Here is a 12,284-nt window from a genome sequence, read left to right on the forward strand (position 1 = left end):
TTTCAGACATTTGTAGGCTCAATGTTCAACTGTGTCTCACGAAATCCCCCCTGTGCACATCTCCCCCCACTGCACTCTCGCTTCCTTTAGCCACTTCCCAAACGTCAGACTTTTAATGTATCTCCATATGACGTAACCTTTTTGTTCCTCAAATGTAAATGTCGAAACAAATAAAAACCTGGAAAAAACATGTCTTAGCTCAATAACTATATGATAGCCTAATTTGTTTTATCCTTATTGTGAGCAGGTCAGGCTTGAACCAGTCCAGGTCACATTTTTTAAATATTTGGGCAATCACATTGTGAAGCAGCTACAGCAAAAGCTTTATAGTTTTAATAAAATTGAGACGTCTGCAAGTAGGACTACAACATGGGCATATAATTAATATATACCTACCATACATACTTAGAATAGACATACAAGAAGACATGAGCACAGAAGAAGGCTAAGCAGAATGTGTTGAAATGTATATAATACATATTATTCATTATGTACTGTATGTATAATCCTTTTGGCAAATTCTCCACGGTAAAGACAAGGTAATGACATACCATAATACCTTATAACCATGTGTAATGCTGGGCTGTTGGGGAGTGTGGGATATGAAATCTGGGTCAGGGGGTTATGATCTGGGGCAAGATTAAGTTCAAGAGACTGAGATTTAAGGATTTATCAATCCTGAACTACAAGAATTGGATCATCATATGTATATTTTGTTATATTCTTATAAATGGTATCTGTTTTATAATCCTAACTGTATCATTATCATTTGTCATATATCATCATATATAAAGGCATCATAAACATCTCAACCAGCTGTTTAACGATTGCTAGATATCTGTTTAGTCTGCCCCTGGTAACAGATGATGTGTCACCAAGAGGAGCCAATCAGAAATTCGGTTTGAAAGAAACACAGCCAAACTAGAATTTGGTTGTGCAGGTAGTGACTGTGGGTTTTCCCCCGCCTGTTGCTTTCAGTTCCTCCTGTCTCTCCTCAGCCTTAAAGACAGAAAGTCTCTGAATTCAGTCATTCATATCTGCGAAACATCTCGCAATTTGACCTGATTAAGGTATTATTTCAGTGTGTTTGCTTACTGCAAGTGTATGTGTGTATGTGTCTGTTTATTTGTCAGCAGCATATGTGTTTAAACACTTATGTGTGTGTGTGTGTGTGTGTGTGTGTGTGTTTACAGGTTTGTCTTTGTGTGATCATGTCGGAACCCCAGGGAACATACCAGCCTCTCCTGGCACCCCCGAACCAGCAGGCCACCAACAATGCACAGAGGTAAGGATTGTGTGTGTTCTTGTTTTTCTCCCTTTACGGGGTCCCAATACTAGGACCACAAAGCTGGTCCCCTTAAAGTTAACCATTTAGCTTAACCATTTTTGTTAAATTAGTTAGAGACACTTCCCTGATGATGTAAATGTTATATGTTACATGTTTTTATTTTCTTATTCATTTAAAGGGGACTGCATACAGTTTAAAACACAAATGTCAACACTGGATGCACGGTAGCAGATTATAGCTTTAAGATGAAAAGTTTCCTGTGAGATGTATATTACCATAACTATGTCTGAGGTTGAACAGATCTAAAGTTTGAGGGACCAAACCATAACAGAATGTATTCATGTTTAACCCATTTACTACAAATATGTATACTTAATTACAAGTAACAGTTTTGCAAATTCTTCAGAGTAACAGTGCATATTTGCTAGCCTCCCGTCAGCCATTGATTCCCATTCTTCTCCATTTAAATCAATAATCAGCAGACTCTTGAAACTTGATTGATTTGTGTAATCCATTCACTGAACATGTACAGACTTTTCTAATCTGTCAGCATTAATAAAACCATACACAACAAACAAACAACAATAATGGCACTGTGAGAAAAGTCAGAGATGCATTAATGGAAACCAATGGCTGTGGGAAAAGCAAGAAAATACATCAAAGTATACATGGAGTTATGGATAAGGAAACAGAAAGTGCAACGGTGCAGTCATTTAAGTCATTTGTAATGTACCAAAGGTCTGTGGAAGACTTCTGGGAAATTTCATTGTATTTCACGTTTGTTTTCATAGATACCGATTCAAAAATGTATTTATACAAGAAACAAGATTTCACTTAATGATTGTAGCATCAGTTCATTACAGAATGGAAATGTCAGTTAGTTGAGATTTAAAAGTGGTCTCAGAGAGGACATGGCATTTAAAGCAATGGGGATTTCCAAAAGAGGACCTTGGTGTGAGCTAGAAAAGGGCAACAGCTGATTTCACCTCTCAGTAGTTGGTGACTACTGTAAACGATAAATACCGTGGCAGAGGTTCCTGTTTCATTGAACTGCAGTGATTCTCAGCCTCTGTAATGTTCCTCATTTACTTCGCATTCTCCTCTGATCCCTCACTCTCCTGTCAATATCTTCCTCTCTTCATCTCTTTCCAACATACAGATTCAGATTTAATCCCTATGGTCTCTTTGTCAGTGGCAGATATCATTCTGCCTTTTCCCTTTTTTTTAATCTTATAGTCATAAATCAAGCGAGACCTGTCCGATCCATGAACAGTTAAAATGGCTCATGTCTCTCCTCATGTTCTGCCACCTGTCACTCTTCTGTCTCCGCTTCTGATTTGATATGTAAATATCCAACAGGTCCTCCAAATTAAAAGTGTTTCTCCTCTCTTTCTCAACCTCCACTCGCCTCCTCACCTCCGCCCTCTTTCTGTCTCTTCTTGCTTTCTAGTGGCCGCTCCTCCCGGGCATATAAGGTGGCAGGTATCACCCTGTTGGCATGTGTCCTGATTGTGGGACAGGCGATGATCGCCTACTTCCTCCTCAGCCAAAGGAGCGACATCAAATCTCTTGCGGAGCAGAGCAACAACCTGGAGTCAGAGCTGAAGAAGGGAAGATCTGGTGAGGAGGCCAAATTCAGCTCAGATTAGGAGAGAATAGAATAGAATACAATTGTCTTTATTGTCATTGTACCAGCACAACAAAATTTACAGTACAATCCCTTAAAAGTGCAGAAATAATTTAACATTTAAAGCATCAAATAGAATAGACTCGACCTATGAAAGACACATTCAAAACGACAAGCTTACACACCAACACGCACACGATACACTGTACTGTACATTAATCAACAGTCTTGTGAGCAGCTAAATAATATAATGAAATGATAAAAGAAGAGGAAATGTTACATTTACCCCCCAAAAAATCCCCAGTCACCTGTAATATTACTCATTGGATGTATGCTACATTAGTGCATTTCTTCCTCTTAAAAAGACAATTTATTATTATTATTGTTGTACTGGTACTAGACTGGATCCAGGGTTTTTTTCCTTCCTCTCTGACGCGTTTCTCTTTCTGTCCGTAGCTGCCGTGCCCGTACAGATGCAAATGCCTATGAACGCTCAGCTCATGGATGTCTCTGTGGACGAGGTAAAAATAATTGTCCACTTGTTGACTTTTGGGGCTGATAGCAATATCAATAATTGAGTTTTAAACACTTTATAATGGTGCATTTGTTGTTTGACACAAAGACGTACAAAACACTGATAATTATCGCTTAAATTGGCTCTCAGGTGGATCTTGCAGTTTTTTGTTAGGTACCAGCTGACAAATTTGCTGATACTTATAAGCTACTATCATCCGATATAGTGCAGTCGTTTCATCAGCGTGAATCTAATGATGCGATAAAATAAGAACAAAATATTTAATACAATGATTTTAATGTTTATGTCTTGCTCCTCTTGGGATGAATTCTGTCATATTCTTAAAAAATCAAATCTGTTTGTGATGTAGGAGGCTTCCACCGGAGTCCCAGACAAAACGGGTATGTTCTGTTCATATTTACAGTGAATCAATTAATCATCTATCTTTATAGAAGACATCACAGTTTACGATTACAATTACATTTAACTCTCCTCTCCAAGTCGATCTGCAGGCCACCGACTGCCAGCTGGAGGCAGCTGGTGTGAAGAAGGTGCCGGTCCCAGGCTTCCGTCCTGTCTGTGACGAGCGCGGTCTCTACCAGGCCCAGCAATGCTTTGGACAGCACTGCTGGTGTGTGAACCCAGCCACCGGGCGTCAGGTCCCTGAGTCCCTGCGCAGAGGAAAGGCCAGTTGCGGTGTCTTCACTGGTGAGAATTTGGCCATGAAGTCTGATTGAGATTTATTTTGGAGGTCACCAAACTAACATCATTTTATTCTGCACTAAATTAATGAAAAAAAGTCATATGTAATTCTATTAGCGACAATCATTGTTTTTTATTTTGATACAGATCTGGATTTAGTTGTAAATTGTTAATTATTTTTGTTAATATTGTTTAAAAAAAAATATTTCTGAGCCCTGATTTAAGATACAAGGTTGCTAATAGTAAAGTTTCTCTCTTTAGGCAGCATGAGCAAAATGTTGACTCTGTCTGATGCCGATGCCTGATACTGTGGTGAGTACACACATGGTGTTCCTCTGATTGTCTATTTATGTATTCATATATTAATATCTACGAACAGCCCTGTATGTAGGATGTGATTAAAGGCCTCGCTCCACTATACCTTCAGTACAGTTTAAATCAGTCCAATTAAGAAGTGCGTTTTTTTTTTTCAGACTTTGAACATTAAAATACTTTTTAAAAGGGGTGGTTTTAAAGTAAAATGATTTTCTATTCATGAGAGATTGGCGGTTCAATCCCCACCTCCCCCGGTCCACCTGTTGAATTGTCCTTGAGCAAGACACTGAACCCCAAATTGCTCCCTGTGCTGCGCATAGGTGTGTAAATGTGGTGTGAATGGTCAGATTAGATTAGATGGTCTGTAGATGTCCACCGCCATCAGTGTGAATGTCTGTGTGAATGGGTGAATGTGACAAACACTGTGAAAGCGCCTTGAGTAGTCAGAAGACTAGAAAGTCCATTTACCGTTTACCATAAAACTTTGAATCAACTGTATTTTTTCATTTTCTGTTTTCTCTTTCTCTTTCTGGGGGAACTGAAGCTGATGAAATCTCCTCCAGAGACAAGCAACAGATAAACTCCAAATCATGGCACGTCACATCCTTATCAACTTCCAATCACCATCATATTTTTAATACTTTATAAGCTAATGGTGTTTTATATCCTGCTGATAATTGAACACATTACAAACATTTATCTGCTTGTTGCTAACATCTTATGTTTTTTGCAACTCCTTTGCCACTAATATTATGTGCTGTGAGGTGACTTTTCTTTTTTTTTTTTATTATATACCACCATCTTTCAGTTTTTTTATATGGCTGGTAAAAGTTAACAGTTTTAAAAGTTATCTAATGTCTATGTTGGGAAGTTTGTAGAGCGGAAATAAAAGTATAACCAAGGGGCCATATGGTAATTATTAATTAATATATTTTTATGAAGAGTAGATTTTTGGCTTCTTTACAATAATTGAAAGTTAAGTGGATGAAACAGTGATTAAAAATACTGACACACTTTTGAGCACAATCAGGAACTTCTGAGACAATTGTAAACTATATATTCTCCATTTATTTGAACAACCCAAATAAAACTCTAAAAGACAGTTTCTGTTGTTTTTTTCTTCAAATATCACAAAGGAATTTTAAACGGAGTAAAACCCCATGACAACGGGGTCAAAGCACCATGAGTTGACCTGTCATATTCTACATACCACAGCATATCAAGTGTTTAAAGAAAGGTATTTCTTTGAAAGCGTAAACATGCAAAAAGCATAGTAGACGGGAAATGAGGAAACTAAGAACATGCAATACAAAGACGTCAACACAATGATTGTCGATAGGCACGAGTTGTCTGTGTTCCAGTTACCAAACATACGTTACACATTTTCTAATAAACTTTCCAGGCAAAGTAAAAAACCACAACCTCAAACTGAACTCAAATATGGCTTCTTTGTCGAATACATGTTACCTGGCCTGACTGCGTAGGTAGGCTCTGTACATTTAAACGGCAGCAATACAGTACCTGGGGTCATGAGAGAAAATATCTTAGTTGTGGGAATTAACAAAAACTTGTGTACATTTTCAGATTATCAACCAAAGAGAAATGTTTGCCCAGCAAAGTAAAAATTCAAACAACTGGCTATATTATGTGTGCTACTGTTAGGTTAGGTTTTCAGTATAGTGTCCTGCAGCAACAGCACTGTTCAGATATCCACTTTAAAGTTAGGTTGTTTAAAAGACAAACTATTTCAATTCGATAAAATCCATATAAGTGCAAAAGATAGTTTCCAGCATATGAAATAGGCAGCCCGAGCTCACCAGGAAAGGCTATTGCACACATGGCATGAGATGATAATATCAAGTCCAAACCAGAGTAGGCAATCTTAATATATAATTTACATCAACTACTTAACACACACACTTTCCTGTTTTGTTAAAACACTCCAAGTGCAATTAAAACTACATCTTTCAACAAAAAAATCTCACTTTGGCATTCATTTTCATTTGATAGAGCATACTAACTGTCTGAGGTGGAATATATTGAGAGCTTGTTAATTTTGAATGGAGTGTGTAATTTAAAGGAATCCAATCAATTCTGGGGATCAATAAATGTTTATCTTGTTTTATGTTTGGAGTAACAGGTTATGGTTAGGAACCTCTACAAAGATGAGCACTATAATTTAAAAATAAAGTGACCTATAACCACCATGAGAGGTGTGTTGTCTCTGCAAAGACGCATCGCACCACAGACTTTGCTCTGACACCTGAAAACATGAAGGGTTTTGACAGGTTTTACACAAAAGAGCACCATGAGTGTGAGGTCAGACCATTACATGCCCCATAAACCCCTTAGCAAAAAAGGTGCAAATCAGTAAAGGCTGCTATAATTGATTCCCAACCACCAAAGCACTATGTGTGTTCCTCAATACTCTCTATCTGAACAGCAAAAGAGGTGTGGTGTGTTCCTATCATGTGAAATCTTCTCTTAAGAAAGAAGGAGGGATAGCACAGTTTGCCTGTAGTGAATATTGGTCAGTCTCATTATGTATCAATAAATCTTTAGTAAGCACATGTTGTGAAACAAAGCAGGGGTACCCTATGTTTTAATTAACTGAATTGTAATAATGTCCATGTTATAATATGCTAAATGTATAACATTCTGTATGTCATAACCCATTCTCCATACTCTAGTGTTCAGATGATAAACTGAATCAAAAGAAATATGAAAACAATCACCGTTGACCTTGCTCAATAAGATAGCTTGCTACTTTAGGTGAAGAATAATAACTACCGAAACATTTTTGAAACTTTTGACATACTGTACATATCTGTTCCCATGTGCAGCTGTGGTGGCACTGTCTGCTTGTAGACACCGTTGCTCTCTTGATTTCTTACTTGTCTTCCTATTTGCGTCCTCCTTTCAGGTTGTTTATGTACTCTTTGATGGTGTTTTCAATGTTGGGAACAGCATAACTTTGTGCTGCATAGATTCCTGTACACATTCCCACGGCAACACCCATCAACGCTGAAGAACGTAGTCTTGCAACAATGTAACCGGCCAGAAAACCCTTGAGAAAAGGAGAAGCCAGTAGACTGCCTCCCTAAAGAGAAAGGAGATGAGAGATCAGACCTGGCACTTGGTAGATTAACCAGTGGTTTTAAATTAACATCTGCATACTAATAGTTATGTTTTTATACTGCCTGACATGTGAGCAAAGTTCAAGGCAGAGTAACTTGAGTATATATGTATGTGTGCCTGTGTGAGCCTTACTGGAGGAACCCCAGCATGGATCTCATCCTCCACCCGTCTCTGGATGTCTTCCAGCTGGTCCTTCAGCTCGACCAGGTCCTTGAGCTGTCCCAGAGGACCCTGCATACACACAGACATAAACAAACAGCAGGTTAGTGCAGCTGACAAAGGTTTCCTAAAATACAGAGAATGGTAAAACATTATAACCTGTAAATCATGACAATAATGACAACCAAAATGAAAAAAAATGCACAATAGAGCTGTGTATGATATTAATTATCATGACTCTAAACACAGTAGATCAAATTAAAAAGTATATAAGTTGCATCAACAGACAATTTCAACAACTATAATAGGACCTAAGGTTAAAATGTTTGCTTCTAAGCTTATAAACGCTATTTTCCATCTACTAATGGGACAACAACAATGGTTTGATCATTAAGGAATATATAAAACAGGTGAAGGACTTATGAAAACTAGTCCACTTGGTTATTAATGGTGGTGTTAGTGATAATAAACATACTATAACACAACACAAGACGGCATTGTGTCACTCATTCACTATAATAATCTGATGTATTCATTAGCTAAGAGGTATTTCACCTTCTACACACACCAAGTGAGTTAAGTTAAGCAATATACCGTGAGATAACGCGTTCCTCGTTTGCAAACCGGTAAATACAGCATCAAAGTAAACAAACGCTACAGTTTTCTCATTAACGGACAAACTTTCATAAGTGAGCTAACGTAAGCAAGCTAGTTAGCTGCATCAGCTCACTTAGCGTTAACGTTAGCAGTTAGCCATCAGTTCATTAATCCTTGCATTTTAACAGCTGGATGTTAAAACCGCTTCCAAAACATCAAGAGTAATTTATATGAAGGAAAACTAGCCAACTAACACCAGCTACTTAGCACAAGGTTGACGCTAACTTCGCTAGCCAACACCAGATTGCTACAGGTTAACTTCATAAGCTAGCTAACGTTTATGGATGACTGCTGGGTAACACTGTAGATAAGGCGGATTTTTACAGTATGTTCAATTAAAATAATGTAAAGTTAGTAACGACATTTATCTACACTGTATAACTAGTGTTGAAAGTTGAAAACTCCGACCTTGTCATCTGCCATATCTTTCACTGTGTTGATGTTTCTCTCTTCTTCGTTTTCTTGTGGCTATGTTGAAAATGAACTCTACTGCCCCCCGCTGGATGCACCTGAACTCAGATTAACAACAAATTAAATTAATACATAATATTAAAATAAATACAAATAGAATACTAATCATAACAATAATAACCTATATCTTTCCAAACAAATGATTTACCCTGAGAAAATGCAATACAGTTTGATAGCGCATACTTGAATTAGATAAAATTAGATCATCCTTTACTGGTGCCACAGTGGGGACATTTACAGTGTCACAGCAGCAAAAGAGGAAAGTGCGAATAACACAAACATCGATAACAGATGCAAAATACAAAATATAATAATAGCCCATGTACACAGTAACAAACCAATTACCAGTTGAAATGAACAGTAAAGAAGGGCAAGTGACAGTAAAACACAAATAGTGATAAATAAGCAGTAGTGTGTGTGTGTGTGTGTGTGTGTGTGTGTGTGTGTGTGTGTGTGTGTGTGTGTGTGTGTGTGTGTGTGTGTGTGTGTGTGTGTGTGTGTGTGTGTGTGTGTGTGTGTGTGTGTGTGTGTGTGTGTGTGTGTGCAGCATAGCATATTTGGCTTTGCCCATATGCCAGTTATAAGCCAAAATAAAGTTTTTAAGCTCTGTTGCTCTCCTGGCAAACCAAGGTAAGGGAAGAGAGTGTGTGTGTCAGCGGGGAGCAGAATTATTTTGTAAAATGTCTATTTGTAAATGTCTTTGTCTACCTTTTCTTTTCTGAATTGTTTGCTCATTTGTTCTTTTTTCTGAATACCTATCACAGTGTATAATAACCTGCTCTATTGTCTCTTCTTGCCCACAGTAAGTATGCACACATCTGCCTGTATTATGCAGCTCGCCTATTATATAAAAAAGTGTGTTGTTCAGAACTGTGTGTCCAAATCGGATTCTTGAAATTACTGTCTCCTCTTCTCTGTTCTTTCCTGCACATCTCATTTCTCCCACTTTCCTTTGTAAGAACCACCGACCTTTCCGCTCTTCCTCCCATTGCTTTTGTCATCTTCCCTTCAGTCTATGCATAATAATGCCTTTGATTTCCACAGACACTATCTAGGGTTGGAGAGTTACTTTATAATGAGCTGCTAGCCTAGTGACTTTATAAGTAAAGCAGAATAAAGATGAAGACACTTTCAAAATAATACACTATTACCCAGACTATCTTGCTCGTAGTATACAATTATGTAGACTTACTGTTTCAAGGTCATGATTATTAGATGAGCCTTCAGAAATGTTTCCACAGCCAAAACCAACATACATGTTGAAGACCCTTAAGTACTATCAAGTTCCAATTGTGTGATATACGCTAGTTACTGTGTATATTAACATAGTGCACACAGCCCAGTTACGAGAGAAGTTACAAGTTACATTAGAAAATACGTTTTTGAACGCAGATTCTCTAATACTGGGATTTTTACCGCTCATCCCCTCAGATAAAGCAATTTATCCTTCTATTATTGAAGAAATCATATGTTTGCTCAAAATATCAGTGTATACCCTACCACAGATACATTTATTTTCAAGCATTAAATCTAAAGCGGGGTTATACAAACTTCCATATTCTCACTGGGAACCGACTGAGAGGAAGATGAGCGGAATCAGTCCAATTAACGTGAGTTTCTGTGCAATCTGAGCTTTCCACTTGCTGCTGCCAGAGAATCTGCATGAGAGAGCACAGCTGATGAGACACTGAGAGGGGGAGAAAAGACTGAGAGAGAATTGGAGAAAATAATTAGAGAGACAAAAGGATGTGTAAAGTAAAGAAAGTGTAATGGAAGCAACGAGATACCCATTAATCAGAGCTGTTAAATTCCCACCACTTTGAAACCACCACTGCAACAACTCACAGCCTGAAGAGGGAAGGAAGATTTTGAGGATTAAAGAGTGGTAAGATGAATGTTTCCGTCCAGATATAAGACTGGACTGAGTTGCATTCAAACCATTATGTTCCTTTTCGGTTGAAAATTGACAGGTGATGTATTGAGAGCCTGGGTGACAGCCACAAGCGTGATTCGCAGAGAGAATGGGAAAGTGAGAATACAAGACAGAGCTTGGCATGACAGGAGGCAAGAGAGAGACAGAGAAAGATGAAGAAAATGATCTATTTAACAGAGAACAAGAGAGTGATTTCCATAAAATATGTGGAGCCAGACAGGCAAAACTTGCAAGAGAAAACTATACTTCAGACTTATCTTAAAATATAAATTTTGCCTGAATATTTACGATTACTTCTTATACATTACTTGGTGTTTTTTGCTGCAGCACTTTGTTACTCTGGAGAGCCTGAAACTATTTAATCCTCACATTCAGCAGGACAGACAGTCCATTAACCTTTCCTGATTCAGAGTTATCACAGGACCAACCTGATATAATGGACCACAGTATTCGATGGTCTGGAAAAAAACAGACTTTTTGCATAAGATGAAACACCGCTCAAACAGCAGGCGTTTCAGAGCTGCAGGGAGCGATGGAGGTAAGGCGTCACTGATCTTCAAAGCCGTTGACGGTTTAGGGGAGTTATTGATTTTGGCTGAGGCATATTTGGCTGACTAATCTTTGGAGGCTGCTGTAAAGGAAAGGTCATTGAAACTTGTGGTGCAATAATCACAGTGAAGTGCTTCTGGGAAATGGGTCTTCATATACCATTAACATCAGGGCACAAGAAGGATAACAATCTGTTCTACTGTCAGAAGAAGGAGCAGTGAAGTAAACATGAAGTTGTTTATATTCAGTGTGCAGCAAGACAATAAATAATTTTGACTTTTAAAGCTTTGCAACCAAAGCTTCATCTATTATTCATCATGCCCAGCTGAGTTTTGACTATGATATCATGAAAATGATTCGTATGAATACTCCAAACAGTAATTGCAAGGCTTGTTTTAATTCAAAGGCTGGAAAAGAAAGTCCTGTACACATCAGTTTCAGGACGTATATGCAGTATTTTTCTGTGAGGAATAATTCAAAATATACTTTATACATCAGTGCACTGTATGTCTGTGCATCCGACTGTCTTTCAAATATGATTTGTTTAAACAGGTGTAACAAAACACGTTTCTTCAACCGAGAATTTACTGAAAATGGGAGAAGCAAGTGGTTTTAAAAAGCATCATTGAGTGCAATATGAGTTTCAGTCATAAGCACATATATTATTCTATCTTCATCAGCTCAAACCATCGTAATTTGATGGACTGTAACTACTGACAAGTACTTTACTGAAGGTGATCATTTCCAGTTCTCCATATAAAGAGTTGTGAAATATATTTGCAGGTTTCAAGCCTGAAGCTCAGTTGTTTTTTACAGCAGCAAAGAGGGTATCCTGTAAAAAGCAAAATATCAATGGCCTAACCTGTTTATGGTTATATGTGGAAATATTTAATTCTGATTCAATTGAACCTTCCCGCCAAATGACGTCATG

At 37.9% G+C, this 12,284-nt stretch overlaps 2 protein-coding genes across 2 annotated transcripts; one reads left to right on the forward strand and one right to left on the reverse strand.

Moving 5' to 3' along the window:
• The first annotated feature begins 961 nt into the window (after positions 1–961).
• LOC310953693 (uncharacterized protein) lies at positions 962–5,548 on the forward strand. Its single transcript, XM_083922802.1, has 8 exons — positions 962–1,070; positions 1,194–1,285; positions 2,739–2,908; positions 3,372–3,436; positions 3,800–3,830; positions 3,931–4,137; positions 4,393–4,443; positions 4,991–5,548. The coding sequence occupies exons 2-7, from the start codon at positions 1,212–1,214 to the stop codon at positions 4,434–4,436; spliced, it is 591 nt and encodes a 196-aa protein (XP_083778928.1). The 5' UTR covers positions 962–1,070; positions 1,194–1,211; the 3' UTR covers positions 4,437–4,443; positions 4,991–5,548.
• Positions 5,549–5,672: 124 nt separating this feature from the next.
• LOC310953694 (SLC35A4 upstream microprotein-like) lies at positions 5,673–8,847 on the reverse strand. The gene is made up of 3 exons (XM_083922803.1): positions 8,809–8,847; positions 7,717–7,815; positions 5,673–7,546 (listed from the first exon to the last, which is right to left on the reverse strand). The coding sequence occupies exons 1-3, from the start codon at positions 8,821–8,823 to the stop codon at positions 7,349–7,351; spliced, it is 312 nt and encodes a 103-aa protein (XP_083778929.1). The 5' UTR covers positions 8,824–8,847; the 3' UTR covers positions 5,673–7,348.
• Between the last annotated feature and the right edge of the window lie 3,437 nt (positions 8,848–12,284).

This window comes from Echiichthys vipera (assembly GCF_963691815.1).
Source record: "Echiichthys vipera genome assembly, chromosome: 11".
In the NCBI taxonomy this organism is placed as follows: Eukaryota; Metazoa; Chordata; class Actinopteri; order Perciformes; family Trachinidae; genus Echiichthys; species Echiichthys vipera.

What these genes read in the sequence shown, in the direction of transcription:
- LOC310953694 (XM_083922803.1), bottom strand. An exon ending in TCCATGCTGGGGTTCCTCCA is followed by an intron (nt 7,547 to 7,716) that starts GTAAGGCTCACA and finishes CTTTCTCTTTAG; the next exon opens with GGAGGCAGTCTACTGGCTTC.
- LOC310953693 (XM_083922802.1), top strand. Translation starts at nt 1,212, where the DNA reads ATGTCGGAACCCCAGGGAACATACCAGCCTCTCCTGGCACCCCCGAAC. An exon ending in GCTGAAGAAGGGAAGATCTG is followed by an intron (nt 2,909 to 3,371) that starts GTGAGGAGGCCA and finishes TTCTGTCCGTAG; the next exon opens with CTGCCGTGCCCGTACAGATG. An exon ending in CAGTTGCGGTGTCTTCACTG is followed by an intron (nt 4,138 to 4,392) that starts GTGAGAATTTGG and finishes TTCTCTCTTTAG; the next exon opens with GCAGCATGAGCAAAATGTTG.